At 37.7% G+C, this 19443-nt stretch overlaps 1 protein-coding gene across 1 annotated transcript; it reads left to right on the plus strand.

Moving 5' to 3' along the window:
• Window positions 1-204: 204 nt before the first annotated feature.
• On the plus strand, window positions 205-18367 carry LOC139736504 (uncharacterized). The gene is made up of 3 exons (XM_071647253.1): window positions 205-481; window positions 521-679; window positions 17667-18367. The coding sequence occupies exons 1-3, from the start codon at window positions 205-207 to the stop codon at window positions 18365-18367; spliced, it is 1137 nt and encodes a 378-aa protein (XP_071503354.1).
• Window positions 18368-19443: the final 1076 nt, after the last annotated feature.

Raw genomic sequence — 19443 nt, forward strand, 5'->3', positions numbered from 1 at the left:
TCTCAACAGTCACGCCCTACTATTGGTGGGCAACTGTCACGTGATCGGTGCTGCCAAAAGCGACATCGCCTATTCTTTCCTTCCTGCTCTCTCTCTCTCTCTTCTCCTCCTCATACTTGCATCTCTTTCCGGGGATCATGGTGTCAACTTGGAGCCAGATTGAAATAAATTGTTCACTGCACTGACATCGGAGCTTTCACGGCGATGCAGGCAGTGGAATACTACGAACGCGCGCCGGCGATTTACGGGACGGAGTATTTCGGGAGCCACAATGGGCCAGCGAATGGGTACGCCTACGGGAGCAGCGCGGGCCACCATCACCACCAGCAATACTTCTTCCACGACCAGGGCCAAGGGGCCGGAAATGCTGGTGGCTACCACGGATTAGACCCTCGAGAAGCGGTCGAGGCTGGAGGACTTTACGGACCAGGAGGAAGTCCGGACAGGGCAAGCTCCGGCGGAGCAGGTAGTGGCGGCGGCGGTGGAGGAGGAGGAGGAGGCGGTGGTGGCGGGAGTGCAGGTGGAGGTGGTGGAGGAAACTCGTGTGCTGAGCAAGATGTGTGTGCCGGTATGGTGAACTGTAGAACAGCTGCTGTAAACGGTCAAGTTCCAAAGACTATTTATCCCTGGATGGTTGAGTCGAGGCAAAACGCAAGACAGAAGAAACAGCCAGAGTGTGGTAGGTATAAAGAGAACGAAATCCATGCCGAGTGTGATGGTTGCGATTTTTACTACAAAATGTGACAGCTTCAAAACAGCATTTATAACAAATGAATCGCACTTTCTGTGGCATTTGAAGTTGTGCTAGTTTAGATGCATCTATGAAGCTTTAGACACTAGATCTGTACTGGCGCCATTAAAAAATGAATCCTAATAACCATCTATACTGAAATTTCTTCATCTGCATCTATTCTGAAAGTTCTTGTATTCCAACATTTTCAAACACGAAAATCACAGAACTATCTCTGATAATATCATGTTAGCAACTACAGCAAACTTAAGCAGGAAAACAGTGAAACGTGTAGTACAAGTTTAAAGTGTTGCAGATATTTTGATAAGCAGCATATTCAACATGTTTAACATTTCTAAGTGATTCTACAAATACGTACACACACAAACACGCACACAACCTTAACATCCATCAAAATTATCCAGCAACAATGCGCTTCTAGACAGTCAACAAAAATGCATGGGTAGTTTCTTTGTTTTTTACTAAATCAGTTGAACTTTATTGCAAATAACACAAAAGTAATTTGAATATTACAGCAATAACGTACAAAGCGTGGATGCGCTCGTTTTTTTCTCAGTTATGTTATTACTTGTTCTGCAATTACGAAAATTCAACCACACCCTCTCTTACAATTATTGCAAAGACATGCTATCTTTATTTGAGAAACAACGACAAACTGGTATAAATTATGTAAGCTATCTAAGATGATTATGGTGACTATAAAGTAGGAAAAGAAGATGATATGATACCACGAAATAATTCAATCCTAATCAAAATGATACATGTGTTCATATAATTCATTTCGTGTACACCTAAAAATTTGATGACAAGAAGCAATGTCAGCAAAATTGATCTTATGCTATTAAATTGCATTAAGATCTCACCTCGAAACAAGAATGAAGCATGATTCATGATAGATACCAAAATTCATCGTATTATCGGTTGAATTTAAGTTAATAAATGAAAAATCAATTTGCACTCTTTCGGTTGGAGCCAGTAATTTATTGATACTACATTGCCAGGAATTATAGCGCGCCATTTCACCTCTCTATTTTTATAAAGTTGGAATCCCGAAAACCTAGAATAATATTAAAAAGGTGATTTTAATGATGTAAAAAGCAAAGAAGAGGAGAAGAGAAGATTATTCAATAATCAAGAATGTCATGTCATGACATGAAATGATGTTTCAGATACGAGACATGTTCTTTTAAGGCATTGAAATAGGCTATAACATTTGGGTGCAAAATTTTCCTTTGGCATTGCTACATAGGCGAAGCTTCAAAGCCAGTTTGAAGGGGGAGTTTTTAAGTCATATTCAGCTTATAGCCGGCTTTCACGCCGTTTCTGTGCGAGGTTATAGAAATAGATTTAGGCAAATTATACATCATTGGAAAACTCATGGTGTTTAAAATACCATCATCGAAAAAGAAATCAATACTCCTTGAATTATAATCGTGTTGTCGTGCTCATCTTTGTATTGTGTGTACAAGGTGTTGTAGGTCAGCGGTTATCATAGGTAGGGTATAACAAGAAAGCCATATAATAATTACCTAATCATTTATACACGTGGATTAAGAGTAACATTATATAGGTAGAGAATGAATGCACGCCCGGTTAAAATCAAGAACCTTCTTTAGGTTCAGAATGTTATCAACTAAGCCATGGGACTGTGCATGGACAGCAATGGTAATAGATCATTCGCGTCGCCTGACAACATTCTTGACTTTCTGAATTTGCCGTGACACTTTTTCTTTCTTAAACTCTGCCAAAGTTGAAATTACATCTCGCAGTCACATTTTCAGATTAATGATTTCTTTCTCTGTTTACGAATGAGAAAACACAAAAAAAGAAATAATTATAATTATACTATGTGATAACATTATCGACACGCTATCACAGACTTGATGAATTGCATTTCTGCTTTTTCACAGTTCGAGAAACAGTTTTTTTTCTTCAAATCAGTCAAATATCCATCAGCACCACAAAATATAGAAATCAATGAAGAACAGGCAGATATTTCTTTCGTATTTTACTGGAAAGAAGCACTGATATTAAAATACGTGGACATCACGGTGCGCAAAAAAACACGTATAGGCCTACATAGATATACAATAAAAATAACACAGGAGATAACAATTATTGAATAGAAACAATGTATTTCCAGACTGTTTCATGTTCATAAAGGTTTAGTTTAAAAGTTGCACTCTAAATTTGATATCAACATAGGAATTTTAATATAATCCCAAACTGTAAACAAAAACAAAAACAAAAGTAATGTACAATGAAAAAGAATCGATTTTGCCACATATGTCACATAGTTGAGCGATTTCTGAAGGAAAGATTTGTAGCTATAGACTCGGCGCCCTCAGCGTTCGATAAAGGCACGCTTGTTGAAGCGTGATTGTTTGATAAAACTATCCTTCTTTATAGTTTGAAAAAAAAAAGATCTTTTGTTACCTCTTTGTCCAAACAGTAAATCCTTTTAGATTACAGTTTTATTTGTGTCTTTGATTTACATACGAGTTTGACAATCGTGTTTCATGCTTCGCAGATTGAACATTCCTCATGTGCTTAGTACAAAATATTTACTCATATTATCCTAATCATCATTTTCATCTTAAAGAATCGATTTCTTTCTCATGTTGGACTTTATATTGATCTTTTATTTCTTTGCCTTTAATTGTTAATGCTTCGCTTTTAGCCGAAATATTAAGTTATCCACAGGTTCTGTACATTTATTTCGCTATCATTTCAAGTCATTCTGCACATTCAAAGTTACTTTGAACCCTGAAATTTTATAATTTCAGGGTTCAAAATATCACTGCCTCTAAAGATCAAGTCTAAAAATGATCTGGAATGAAATGTGACCTTAGTTTCATTAAGCATTGACAAAACAACTCTGGCAAAATATTAAGATTGTGTTTTTGCTTTTGAAGCGCGCATGCAATAAATTCAATTCTTCATTTATATTCAAGTTATTTTTTTACCATGTTTAAAAAGCTTATAAAGAGCCTAGATTTTGCAGAAAGATTTCCTTTTCAATCCTACTAGATGATAAAGTGAAATTGAACTTTTCAGCAGCTACATTCAAAACACTGCTCCCTCCAAGTAGACCTATATTCTTCTGAATTAGAATAACAGTGTCAGATTTTTCTGGGGGTGGGGTAGCCGTAGATTGACCTTTCATAAATGCACTTTCATTAGGCAGGTAGAATGATCACCTCTTCAGGCAAGTGTTCTTTTGTCTCATATCAGCCCTTGTGAAAAGTTTTAGTTTTTACTTTATTAGCAAAGAATATAAAGGAAATTTAGACGATGTAATGACAGCTTAACGATTTGATTTTTTTTATGATTTGTTTTAACAAAATCAATTGGCATATCTTCATAATTGTTATTATGATAATAATTATTTTAATGTGTGTCTTTGTAGTTATTATATTGTATACCTCGTTCAAATTCATTTAGGGGTAATGTATACGTTCAATCCTCCTTTAACTGCAAAATTAGTTTATTGAAATATTTGACATCAGATATTTTTGCTAACTGAAACAATGTTACAGTTCATGCTCTGTAAACATTAAAAAAAAAGAAGTAGCTGCATTGTCATTGAGTTAGCGTCCAGTCAAGATGGGGCAAGAAACGCTAAAATTATTGCAAACATGGCGTGAGAAGATCGAAAATGGATGATGAAACAACAGTAAAATTCACCCACGGAAGAGAATGTTTCACAGACCCTCGTAAATTGCTTCGACTTTTGAAAAGTGACCATTATTGGTTTTTTTAATACGCGTTCTCGCATGCACGACTTAACGGATCACTCTTATTTCCATACATAAGTTTGTCAATATACGTGTAGAAATCCCCCTGCCAATTATGCTTCAAACCTTATCGCTCAAAAGTTTAATTATTTTTATTACGGGGGAGTTACTTTTTTGTTGTGTGTATGTAATATATTGCATGATATCAGATATACGATACATATTATATGTCTTGCATCATGTATTACTTTATATGTAAACTATACGCTACTCGGAATCGTAGTCTATGTCTCACATGTTCCTCTCCTACTATGTCATAGCGCTGACAGCCACCACGTGTACGTGATTACAAGGAATGCGCGCGTGCTGTATTTCATTTACCACCGCATCTCGCTACATCTTCATTTGCATCAAATAGACATAGCTCTCTATCACTCTCCCCGTACCCCAACTTTCCCTCCCCCACCTTCCTCTTCAAACTGATGTATATGTTAGGTCGTCGTTTGTGAACTGCATGATTAATTCTTACCATTCTTTTAGACGTTCATTCGTTGTTACTTTCTGAAAATATTACGAGAATGTGGGGCCACCGTGGCGTAGTGGATAAGGGTACTGATTTACAGTCGGAGGACCCGAGTTCGAATCCCATCTAGTGCCTATACGTCCTTAGACAAGAAATTTTTACTCAACACGTCTCTCTCAACCTGGGTGTATTATCGTTGGGTACTATGCTAGGGTAATAATGCTGGAAGGGCCCTTTTGTAGAGCAGTGGTAACACTGAAGAGGCTACTCTTGATAAAGAAGTCCATGTTTTTATCATCAAATTCAATTTAAGAACACTCAGTTTGCAGACATATTCACACACATACTCACACACCCACCACGTATAATATGTTTATATATATATATATATATATATATATATATATATATATATATATATGCGAGAGGGAGAGAGAGAGAGAAAGACATAAATGCGTGCCCGGATCGATGATGGGATAAGCAGAGATGCATTGTTCAACGTACGCTGCTTGAATATTTAGCCATGGAAGTGGAGGGAAATGTGTCATCGGAGCGGAATGCTTCAGTTTTGTTGAGGTACGTCCATCGGTGTCTCAGGGTTTTGTTTTGTTTTGTTTTGTTTTGTCTGTCAGTTTGTGAGCACTTGTGTGTGTGTGTGTGTACTTATTTTAGCGTGTCAATTCTTCACAGCAACTTTAAGAATTCTGACTCGAAAAGATCAGTAAGAGAAATAATATGAGAGAAAAAAAAATGAAGAGAATCACCCTCACATCCAATCGGGGTAGGTCCTTCCCCGAGCACTTTGCAGAACTAAAAAGTAGCTTTAATTCATTTGGCGTCGGGTTAGAAACAGACAGAATCAACGGGGAGATTGGGGAGGGGGTGTAGTGGGCATTTTGAAGGATACATGAAGGAAGGAGGGGAGGAAAAAAAAAAGAACCAACTGCATATTCTGGCAATGAACGAGGGACGATCTGTCGAACTCATCAGGAGCAATCACACATATGTCGAGGCCCTGCAGAGGGACCGTAGAACAGAGACACTTGACTTCAGGGGTCATGGTGTCCTCGTGTGGAAGCAGCAAGGTGTATTTATATGGAAGGAACCAGGAATACACTAAACATGCAGACGGAATGCCACTCAGTGTATTTTTTCCCCTTGTGCGTTGCAGTAGCTTGAGAAAGAGCGAAAGAAGGAGAGACTCAGGGAAAGAGAGAGACACACACATATACACTCACACAGAGAAAAAAAAGGGAGGGAGAGAAAGGGAGATGGCGTATTTTTACGTGGGTGTGTGGGAGCTTTATTGAGTTACTTTATTGCTTGCTAAGTAGATCGAGCGACTATCAATACACGACATTCTCTTCTCCCTATTACATTGGGGAGGGGAAGGGGAGGAAAAATCCGTCAATGTATACCAAAATGTTTCCGAAGCCGGTTCATTTTGGCTATTGCCGACGAAAGAAGAGGTGTGTATGGAGGAACACTTTGTCTGATGATATCATGCTATTCAGCCACCGGGAATCGGACGTTTGGAGGACGTACATGATAAGAGGTGTGCATTAAGTATCAGCGAGACACCTTTACATCACGCTCAACTGCAGTTTTTTTTTTTCCTGGGGCTTGTAGGAGAGGGGGGACCCAAAAGGTGCTCAATTATGGAAAGCAAAATACCATGGCTAGTTTGATGCTCTTGTCTCTTCCCACCTCCCTGTTTTAGTCGCGTTCTGCTTTTATATGCCTGTTTGTCTGTTTGTTTGTTTGTTTGTTTCTCTTGTTTGTTTGTTTTCATGTCAGTGTCTGCTAATTCTCTCGGTAAACTAAGGTATGGTCTACAGACGCCTACCCTGTGTTCTATTGTGTTGGCGTTGTGAGCTAATGTCTAGTGTGTTTTGTGCTGTTGTGCACGTGGAGTGTAATTTTTAGTCTCGCATTATGACTTTCACTGATATTTACTATAGAGTCAAAAAGATGATACACAATCGACTACCATAAGATTTGAGATTTTTAACGTATAGTTTTGATGGAAAATTTATTTGTTATTCTATAATGTTTATACCCAAAATTGAACAGGCCAGGGCAATAAGGGTACGCAAAGTCTCTCACATTTTCAATGAGACAATGTTAGTAGAGGAATCACACAAACGACAGTGTTACGCCTGTAATGCAAACAGTGGTGAAAGAGAGAGCGGGGGGGGGGGGGGAAGAAGGGAAGAGCGAGAAGAAGAAAAAAATGTACAAAAGACTCAGATCATTTTCATTTATTTCATTAAAGCATATCAGCTTAGCATGACGTAATTTTGGCGTAAACGACGACAATTTCGAAATCGATTCGCATTTCATCAGAGTTTGCACCGCACGAGTCGTTCTTCATTTATGTTATACAGTTTAAGAATCGAGTCTACAACCATGACTCTGGGATATGATGGCAGTAACATAAAGGAAAATAAATGAGATTACTATGAGTTCTTAGATGGAACCATAACAGACGAATTACATGACCCATGATTGCATATACGCGGTATAAGAAAACAAACACCTGACTTTCAGTGGGATTTGCCAATTCCCCCTTTTCATCAACCCCCATCCCCATTGAGAAAGAACAAACAAAACAAAAATGTGTTAGCTGGTATTGATTTAAGATTTAAAAGTACAGATTGACAGAAATATTAATTTCCCAACGCATAGATCGCAGTCAATAGCGAAACTATAATGTCATGAATACTCATTACAAAATCAAATCAAAGAAGACATTAGTATAAGCAATTAAAAAACACACAACACACACACAATCACAATCACAATCACAAAATTTTGAAAACACTATCATCTTATACAATGTAATTGTCAGGAATATTGACGTTGTTAAGCTTGACTAACCCCTTTAAGTTCGTCTAGACCGATATTCTCTATAGCTCGAGTGCGATGAGCCAGCGACTTAATCCGCAACACATTCGCTCCTGATTTAGGAGAAAATCGCTTAAATTGAACCCAGTCGCGTTGAGTTCTCGTGGAAAATGCATGCACTTGACCTTTTCCAATCAACCCGAAAAAGCTCATCAAATCGTCGTTAGCCGCCATATTTCGTCTGCTAGAGATTTGCAGTGACAGACAGTATACAAGCCATGATGTTTAGATCGCCTGAAGAGATGGCAAGAAGGATAACTCTTTGTAATAATCCAAAGTAGTGGGGCTAAAAAATTGAAGTTTTGTTTATTCATTGTCTCATTTGTCCTGAATCATTTTTTTGTCACCTTATTGAAAGGAATTGGTCCTCAGTTGCAAAAATTATGGGGTATTTCGAAAAGGAAATTTTGTCCATGGCAGTATGAATCAGTCAGATGTATGGTGGTGCCCATTTCACAAGAGATTCATGGTAAAAACTGAAAACCGAATGATTGACTTAAGACCAGTAGAGGGCGGTTTGTCTTTACTTTATTTTATAGCTTGATTTGTTTCACATCTTTGACAAAATTGATAATACCCTAGTATGTCACATCATCCAAATAAAAAATCTTTGAAATCACCAAGGGAAAAAGAAGATGATTATAAGTGAGTTTTTGTTGTTGTTGTTGTTGTTGTTCTTGTTCTTGTTCTTGTTATTTCCTTTCAGGAAAGGAGGATGCCTTATTGAAATATGCTGTACCTTGAATATTAAAATGTGAAACTATAACAAGTAATCAACTGATGCATTAGCGAATTCAAACCAGCATGAAAACAACTTGAACATAAGTATCAGATCCTATAGCATGACAACGGATGTCTATAACAACTAAAGCTAATTTGATCTGTAAAAAAAAAGATCTGCAAATTCCGAATATGCTATATCAAAGACTAAAATCAAGCTCATCACGGTCGAAGATAATAACTCGAGGAAACCTTGTCAATTAACCATCAAGCTTTTATTTTTAAAGCAAGTTATTATATCGCTATCATATAACTGTCATGTGTCTTTTCATATATTACGGTGGCAGGTTGATATTTTCATCAAAAAACCAGCATCTACCTCAATTAGCAGAAGCGATGGTTTCTCGATCAACATTCGCCAATGACAAGACATTCCTATAGTTTTCAGATTATAGGCACACCTATTGTATCATTCTTGAAGTAATTAGGATCTCATTTGAACTTAAGGATGTAATATGCAATGTTTTTGCATTTATTACGACGTGTTAACTATTTCTTTATATCAAACTGGAATAGGGTGACTAACTTTACATTGCTAGAAACCAGGAAATAGATAACAAAAAAAGCACATCGGATTCGTTTCTACCTTTAAATATCATGCCATGCATGTTCTCGCAATGGCGCCTCTGCTCTGCCTCAATACTTTTTCCCGTAATTATGTGCAGCGAGTTATAGCCAAGATACATCTGAACTCCTCAACGAAATACTGGAGTCGGACTGCGCACATTGTACGGTTTCTTACACCCGTCCAGAGTGCGTGCGACAATGAACTTAGTCACGTAGGCCACGCTGCAGCCGACAGAGACATACTCGTGTGTGTGAGCGCGCGCGTGTGTGTGTGTGTAGCTTCACGCCTGACTTACACCTTCCTTCGCATTCAACAAAGCGAAAAGTGGCAAAAACATTGGAAGAGGGGGGGGGGCGGTGAAGGAGGGGGTGAGAGAGAAATTGCTGGGAAGTGGGGGAGGGGCGAGAAGAGAAAATCCCAAACGGAAATACAGAGAAAAAGGCTTTATCGTACATTTCCCTTACATTCATCCCTATGCGCGCACAAACACTCTTTATGTAATTCAAATCATCGTGCGTTGTTAGGTAACTTAACCCTTTCCCTACATGTATGTATAACGCTATAGGTTTTCTGTCCCAATCGGTACCCAATTGACAGGCATTTAGTTTATCTATTAATATCTAATCAATTTCATTTGTATCTTCAAAATGTATCCCGATGCACATGAGAAGTAAGTCAAACCCGCGCACCCACACCAACCCACACACTCTCTCTTCGCACATACACACACACACACACACACATATATAATTACATAACAACAAGACAGCGAGAATTCTGCCCTATAATAATCAAAGGCGACAGCATCATGTTCAAGTTTAAGTTCATGTCTTTTGTTTTTCCCCATTTCAGCATAATCCATAGCACACACGCACAATGTAGATTAAGGGAAAGAGATATCGATATAAGTGATCAAAAAAGCAGGGTACATTATACTTTTGATGAGGGCCAAAGAAGTGAAACATCTGAGTGACAAAATTAATGATTGAGGGAGATGGAGCTGGAGGGGGGGGGGCACTAAAAAGCACAGTTTGTCGAGATGCTTTGGTTGGAAGAAAATGACGTGCGTTAACCAGACGTTGACCAGACGCTATTCTATTTTCTGAGACTTTTGGTCATTTCGCCTATGGAGACATTTACAATGTCGATCGCAATGATGATATCATGAACAAATCTGAGCTATATCCATAATACACATGCAAATGCATGCATGTATTGTGTGTATTTATGTAATGTGCACATATTAATACTAAAATGTAGACCAACCCAGTGTATACGGCCCTATACACCATTTATATCTCGTCATTATACAGCTATATGAGTTCCATGCGAACTCGCCCCCATAAACAAATCATTATTGTCATTTCTCATTTTCTGCGAAACTTTTTTTTTTTGGCTTGCCCTGGCCAGCACCCCATCCTTCAGTAGCTGGAAGGTTCGAGAAAAAAAAAAAAGAGAAAAAAAGAAACTCTCATCATCCACCTGATCGAAATCACACATGGCATACAGGAAGGAGCAGTCTTAGGGAAACGTGATCCCTTCGTATGTTAATATCACCATGTCTTGCCACTCTCCAAGGCTGCATTTATTTTTAATCCCAAACCAGTAATTATATAGAAGACTGTGCCAGGTCGCCCGTCTAATCATAGAAATGTATCCCCCAGTTTCTCCAAGGCTTTGTTCGTTTTGCTTTGGATCACACTCTTCAAGATTGCCAATGTCCATGAGGAAATACAAAGTTGAAGGAGTTACATTTTTTTAATATTTAATATTCTTCCTCACATCTGTGTATAGAATCCATCCACTCCATCACATCCAGTCTCTTGTGTGTGTTAATTTTACATTACAGTGATTTCGCGTTCAATTTTCCCAGATCGTTTCATTCGAATGGAGGTGTAAGTGCACCATCAGCCATGTTTCAACAATTGCACACTTAGTTGAAATTGTAACCATCACGGTCTCTCGAAATTGTGTGAAAATAACGTGATGAGCTATGACACTCCTTCATGTTCCTTATCAATAAACAAATGTGCTTTTTTAACAACTAATAATGTTCTTTCAACATTTCTTTTCGGCCATAACAAGACGATGTTATAAAATTTTATAAACAGTGACATTAAGTAATAATACCAGTAGCTTTAATAATACGCAATATCCAACCATTTGGAATTTCTGAAACAGTCCAGTTTGTACATTCTAAACATTTTATGTATATAAAGCCACTTGTAATCAAGGGAATTAAAGTGAAGATGAATTATTAAATCCAATGATTGTAAATAAACATAATATCATTTTCTTTTTTTGATTATTTGTTTTCTATAATTCACGGATTAAAATCTCCCCGTTGTTCTTTCTAATACAACCGACAAATACGTTTCAGTGTTTGCTTTTTGTGTTTAAATATTTGTACAATTTACTCCCACTCTCTTTTCACGAGTTCTTCAAACTGAATAATACTGTTCATTCTTATCCCACTCATAATTGGCACAATTTTCATTTATAAATCTAAAGTTATTAATTGCACAAAAATCTATAAGACATAATGGACCAGACCTTTGGAACACACTTCCAGATTATGTTAAATCATGTCAAACGTTGTATTCTTTTAAGGCTAGATTTGAAACTATGTTACTGTCAGACTGCAATCTGTGAATATAGAATCTGAATATAGATCTTGTTTTGTTTGATCAGATGTTTTTCTGTGAATTAAATTCAAAACTACAGCAAATATACACAATGTTTCTGTGCATATACCATTTCATTTTATCCCCTTTACCTTTATCATCACCACCGTCGCTTTCATCGTCATTATCACCTCTTTTTTTTTCTCATCATCACCCAGTTGTCATAATCACAATTCGCCTTATTTTTTTAGTATTGATGCACTAAAACATGATGCACTTATGATAATGTTCAGTAGTATTTTCCCATTCTGCTAAATAAAATATGTATTATGTTGGTAGGTTTCCTGGGCTGCCACGTGTTCAAGCATCTGCTTATAGTGGCAGCCCTTCTTCCGCATAATTTATCAGGTAATCATTTGGAAATTGGTAATACGATGTATATTTTGTAATGGAATTAATCTACACATTTCCTTCTTTGAATCATGTTTATTGTAATCTGTATACATTGTACTGATAAAAGTGATGTATTATACTGAAAAGAATCTTGATTTGTGTGAACTTATGTTGGAAGAAAGATAAGTCAATCAAACAAACAAACAAACAATTTCAGCAATGAATCATATTATTTCAGTTTTAAGTGTTTGAAAAATACATCACGCCATAAAATCTTGTACAATACTGTATTTCTCTAACTTTTATTTCTTTTCAAACCGACTACAGGGATAATTCCCTTTAGCTTTAAGGTCAGTTTTAGTGGAGAAACAAACGTTAATAACTGCAAAGCAGTTATCACGAAAAGATTATTAATATGACTGGTTTAGGCACATTCCTTTGTGCCTCAATATTCTATGATGACAATTTGTAAGGGGAATAAGCAGAGAAAAAAATGATCAAATTATGACGTGAAAAATTTGCCTATACACAGCTAGAAATATGAGGCAAATCGATTTTCAAAGATAGCATGTGTTGAATTGATTGTGTTCATGTAAACAAAAAGATTTGGTTAAGCATATTATTTATATACTTAGGGTGTATTTGCAGGGCAGTCAATCTAACTACATGGCAACAATATATCATTAACATCTTAAAGATAAATGTTTGAAGAACATAACGTAGATTATCCATGTGTGATGAGTGGAAATATGACATGTCTTGACTGTAACATAAAAAAGTCCAGTTGATTACATGATCATGAACCCGAACAGTGAAAAGCACAGCTTCTTAAAAATCTAATTAATTTTAGACAAATAATATTTCATTTTTTAAATCTATGTCGATAAAATGACAAGATACTTTGTCTCTCGCATGTTATTTGGACAAATATTTAAATGTTCTTACGTAAAGTCAAACATTTTGCAAATTTTTTTTTTACAGATTTGAAAAGTTAAACAGTACTGCTAAAGGATTAAGATGTATTATTTGTTAAATTATTTCTTCACCCTCATTCCAAGATCGTTTTAGCTCTTTGACAAGTATGCTGACGACCAAATGGAATTCGAAGGAAAGTCTGTTTTTAGAAGAATAAACGTTGTTCACTTTCAATCGTTATCTATCCACATTGGTAAACCGTGTAACTCGAAAGGACACGCCCTTCATTCTGAATACGGGTTACTTCACAGCATCATGTGTACGCGCTGTTCCACGGCTAACCCACGTGTGACCCGCCCTGCATCGCTACGCTGGCCCTGCGGGCAGACAGGCGTCAACTGAGTGATTAATAGAATCATTTTCTCTTCATTATACAAAGCTAACGCTCCATCCGTCATCGCGGCCTGCCTGTACTTAGTTGCGCTGCCGACATGACACGCTAAATACATCCATACAAGTTAATTAAAGAGAACAGAGAGCGCTTCGACATTACTCACATACTTATAATACACACACGCACACACGCATTCATTTCTAAATGTACATAAATATATATATATATATATATGTGTGTGTGTGTGTGTGTGTGTGTGTGTATGTATCTCATATATATCACATACAAATAGTAATATGATATAATGTAACATGTATAGCATGACGCAACATAATATGGTATCATATGATATAAGATAATGTATAATGTAACACAAAATGATATTAATCGTATGTGTTTTTTATACATGATTATTTTCCTATACATTTTTGATAGAAATCTCTTGTATTCCTTTTTTTTTAACACTTGCAGGGGGTTAAGTATGTAAGCTCCCGTCATGCCTTTTTCTGTTGTTGATTTCGGTAGTTGGGAAGGTGGTTGCAATTTCATCTAACAAAAATGTATAAATTCTGAGTTACTGTAACTGTAAATTGCGTGAATGTGTGAAATGTTGCAGCTTCTGAAAAATCAAAGCTCACCATGGCTCATATTGCTCATGGCATGCAGGTTGTTGCCATTTAGCTATCTATTCATTTACTTATTTTCAACACAGATGAGACCTATATACTATTGTCTCAAGTTTAGACCAACGAGAGGTATTACAAAGAAAATGATCAAGTTCATTTTCTCTTTTCTCTGCTTCATTGAGGTCCCAAAGTTATGACACATTTTATCTTTAAACTTCATCTGGAATCAAAAATGAATAAAAGAAAAATAGTTTTAATGCCTTCTTTCCCAGCGTAAACCATTTCATTCATATCATTTCAATGCAGTTGCACATAAACATTTAAATACACATAATTACACTAAATCAATACATTGCAATCGAAGTACTAATACTATGAATTGAAATACAATAAATGTTATATATGTTTTAAATGACAAATACAAAATAGAATTTGATTGGAAATGGAGGGGACTGCTTAAAAGCAGAGATAGTCTAGTTTGCATTCTCCTCATAAACAATGACTAGTATCTAATTGCTGAAATAACAAAACTAGGCAATTTGCCATTAAAAAAAGAAAGACAAAAAGAAATGCACACACACACAAACAAACACAGGACACCTTTCGTGAAAAAAAAAAAGATTATCATGGAAGGAATTGCTGTACCTAAATCACAAAAATCTTTTACCACTAATTTTTTACTACTTAGGCTGCTACACTATCTCTTTCCTCGTGAAATTTCTCAAACTTTCCGCGTTCAGAGAGCTCGCCTGTTTTCTGTATTGATGAATGTACTAATTCGTCTGTCTATCTTTTTACTTAATATCTATCAATCTTGGCATTCATCATAATGTTTTCTTATTATCTCAGCGATGGCTCTCTCACTACCTGAGATGTTTTATACTGTGTTATATTTGTAGATTCTGTAAACTTACAATTCAAACCATTCAAAAAGTCTGAATGTGCAAGTATGCCGTAGGCTTATAGGTTTAACGGATGTAACATACATGTATAGATTAACAATGAGAATCAAAATTGAATTAGTTTAGTCTGGGCTGAACATATACTCCGGGGAAAAACATACCTTTTCGTGTTAGCTGCACGTTTGGGTTTACGTACTCAGAAATTTCTTAATTTTATGAAAGAAACCGTACATCGACTCTGCTTGTCTTTCCACTGCCTCTGCTTCATAACTATAGAAAATGGTTAAACTATCTCATAAAATACTTCATCTGTTTGGTTTTGGTTTTTTTTTTTCATTCATTGTCAATATAAGCAAATGATAAGTGCATCTGCAACTTCGTACAAAAACACTACGCCAGTCATTATATCAATGATAGTTCGCCATAGCTGCCGTTGAGGAATGAGAATTTCCTGAAGATAGCTGCACCGACGTTGCATTGCAGCTGTTTATCATGCAATGTAACGGATAATCATGTGCCGTTCTCATCTGCCATAGCGTGTTGACGTGCTAGAAAGACTTGTGTCAATACTGGGAAGACCCGTAGACTCCAAACTGTGCGTTGTAGGTATTCTCTTCTCTGCGTTACAATCTACCAGTTAACGTTACCATAACATTTAGGTCTTTTCTTCTCTTGGTTTGTTCGTCGCCTGCCCGGCAAAAGGCCCTATTATGAAGTTTCACCCCAAAATCTTTTTTTTTTTCTGTTTGTGACATAATTCGACAGAGTTTTAAAGCTCGTTCATATGATGCGACAATCATTTTTTTTTTTTTTTTTTTTTGGGGGGGGGGGGGGGGGGGGGGGGGAAGGGGTGCAAGCCCATAAGTCTGAAGGCCCTTCTGCCGGACAAGATTGTGAATGTTTCGCGTGCGTGTATATTGAATGTTGTATAAAAGCTTATATTTTTTGCAACTGATTGACAAATTGCCCTACATCGACGTAAATAAGCACTGAATTCATCAGTGTTTTAGTAGTAGCCGTGATAAAAAATCATGGGCGGACGTACTCGAGCAGGATTCGAACCTAAGATCAGATCAGGTCGTAGGTTCGAATCCTGTTCGAGTACGTCCGCCCATAATTTTTTTTTTTTTTTTTTTTATCATGGCTACTACTAAAACACTGATCAATTCAGAGCTTATTGACGTCGATGTAGGGCAATTTGTCAATCAGTTGCATAAGAACCTCTCGACGGAAGAATTTCATGAACTCATATTTTTTGCATATTATCTGCTTCACTCACTTCACTCAATCGTTTTCATTCTGTGTTTAGCTATTTTGTGCCCCTTTTGATCCTCAATATTCTGATATTACATTCGATTATGTGCTTCAGAAGTATGTGCACAGTAGTGTATCAAATCATTCTCATCGATATCATATTCGTGTCATAAACAAAAATGGTACAGCCACATCAGTGGCCGATGAAACTGTGGTATATAGATCTAAGGTTGTTTTGATTCAGGATACACACCGCGTGCATTCTATAGAACACATGTATTGGAAATAAAATCGTCCCCATCAGATAGAATGAAAGCATAGAAGCAGATGGTATGTAACAGCGAATATTTCTACCAATGAAATAGTCATTCGTTCAATATGATAAATAATCTCCTATGCTTCGAGGTATATACATAATGGATAACACATAATAACATAAATATTAGTTGATACATGTGTTACTTGATAATACATTGAGTCGTCGCGTTGTATAGGCTGGCTGCTGCCTTTGGGGTTACAAGGTAGAGACATGACGATTTACATGAACAGAAAGATGTAAACACGCCTTAAGCACGTTGATGCATTGGCTACAACATCCATATTACTCCCATGTGACAATATCATAGATGTTTGAAATTATCAGCTGTTACGAGTTCCCGGGGAAAATATCAACAGAAAAAGACATGAAGAAAAAAAAGCAGAACTGTTAGAATCATTACAATCGGTAACATGTGACGGCACTTTGTGCTAGAGTGGTTTTGGTGCGGGTCGTAATGTCAAATGCTGTAGCACACATCTCGATCTCACTTTAATGTGTGAAGATGGGTCATAGCAATGCACCGAACTCCATAGGCTTTAGCTGCCCGAATAAGGACCGCATCTCATCACCTCGTATCCAGTGTTACGGGGGAGTTCTCTCTGTCTGTCGCCTGATAAAGACATGATATCAAAAAAAAAAGAAAAAAAGATGGCTCTTACTGTAAATATTGCGTGCAAAATTTTCTTTATATACTTATATTTTCTATTTTGCTTATTTCGTGAGTGTATGTATGTACATCTGCGTGTGTATTTATCTTCGAGATTTTTTCTCATTTACTTTGGTAAGTTCACGATGCTGTGATAAGGCACAGTTTAAATGTCTAATCTTCTCTTGTATACAAATTTCAATTTCTCTACCATTATCTTTTTTTTTTTGTTTACTTCCCCTGCAATTTCAATTGTCGTTTAAAATTTCAGAATGCATTGTTGCTATACCAACGCGGATGCACGTTTCTTTTATCCTCATGTCACAGTATCCGAGGAAAAGAAGAAACCGCTGCATCCACTACCAAGCCAGAACCCTACCGGTGTTCCGAACAACGTCCACGGGGGAACAACGGGGCATCCGGCAGCCAGCAACGGGGTAAGCCCCAATCTCGTCGGCAGCATCGACGCCGCGCGGGAGAACGGAGGTAACGGAGCTATCGGAGGAGGCAGCGCCGGTGGCGGCGGGGTCGGAAGCGGCGGAGGAAGTGGAGGTGGTGGCGGTGGCGGAGGAGGAGGAGCAGGAGGTGGAGGAGGTGGTGGTAATGGAGGAAGCAGCCCAAAGCGTAATCGTACAGCCTTCACCAGCGCCCAGCTGGTCGAGCTGGAGAAAGAGTTCCACTTCAACCGCTACCTCTGCCGGCCGAGACGGGTGGAAATGGCCAAATCGCTCAATCTCACTGAGAGACAGATCAAGATTTGGTTCCAGAATCGTCGCATGAAGTACAAGCGAGACATGAAGGAGACGGAGCGCGCAGAACGCGGCATCAAGGTGTCAGACTCCGTGCTCGCCCGCCAGGCCGAGCGGGCTGGGCATGTTAGCGCCGAACCGTTCCTCTTCGGCTTTCATCCAAGCGGCTCGCACCATACGGACAGGACTTATCGAGGTGCCCCGCCGTACTGCCAGTTTTCCTATTCGTGTACACAAGAACAATCGTTGGAAGCTACACCACATCTAACGCACTTGTGAATATGACTATGAAGACTGATATCGCCTATGTGTACATATTTACAAACTCTGTTTTTATGCTATCGACAGGAGAAGACCCGAGAGCTTAAAATTGTCTCTCTCTTTTTTTTTAACCCACGTTCGCTACGCATAGCCGAGTACGAATAATCTATAGACACACTACTTCGCGGATTATTGCTCCCTACGCATGAAACGAACGTGCGCATTATCATGTATGTACGAGTGACGATAACTTCAGAATTTTCACACCGATGTGTTTGCTCTGTCTAAGATTAGATAAGAGTTATTCAGAAATGTCCACTCGCTCTATCTAAGTCCCACAGATGATATTTGATTGGATTCGTCTGCATTATTTGTAACCTTCGTTATTACGTTCCATAATATCGCGTTTTATGACCTCACTTGTACTGAAATTCTGCAAAAGTTAAACACTACGACTGGCAATGCTGAACAAAAGCATATTGCTAGAACTTGCCAGAGATTTTTCTTTTTCGGAGCCCGAGGTATCAATGTTTTGTAATTGTTGTCTATAGATGAGTAAGAGAAGACGCCCTATAAGGGATTTATGTGTAGCATTTATCCAATGTTGTTACAAGTTTTCTAGATGAAACACCGTTTGAAGTTTCAGTGAATGTCTGGAGAATCCGTCACGGATACATTGCATAAGAAAACTAATAGATTTGATCATGGCAGTTACAGCTGTGGTGTGCTTCGAGTAAGGCTAGTTCTAAGTCCTCTGCTCCATCATCACCTGTTTTTGATGAGTTGTCAATGACACGTTAATTTGTTGAAATGGAATATGGAGCAAAAGAAGGAGTTACGAAAATGTCCTAAGTGAGTTGTGCAAATCACCTGAATCTAAATTCAGGAGATGATACACTCATTGTTTACTTTCCCTTTTTTTACAAGGTGGGAATCCTCAGCAAGAAAGAGAGGAGGTGTCCTGTCTTGTACTATTTAATCATGTTCCGAATCACTAGTATGCTAAGACACACAATGTAAAGATATGGAATAAAGACATTAAGAAAATGCAATTAGGTACCATCACTCTGGATCTCTTGTCATTTTGAATCTCA

The sequence above is a fragment of the Diadema antillarum genome, unplaced genomic scaffold (assembly GCF_040938485.1).
Source record: "Diadema antillarum isolate AM-2024a unplaced genomic scaffold, OU_Dant_1.0 seq00000649_RagTag, whole genome shotgun sequence".
NCBI lineage: Eukaryota > Metazoa > Echinodermata > Echinoidea > Diadematoida > Diadematidae > Diadema > Diadema antillarum.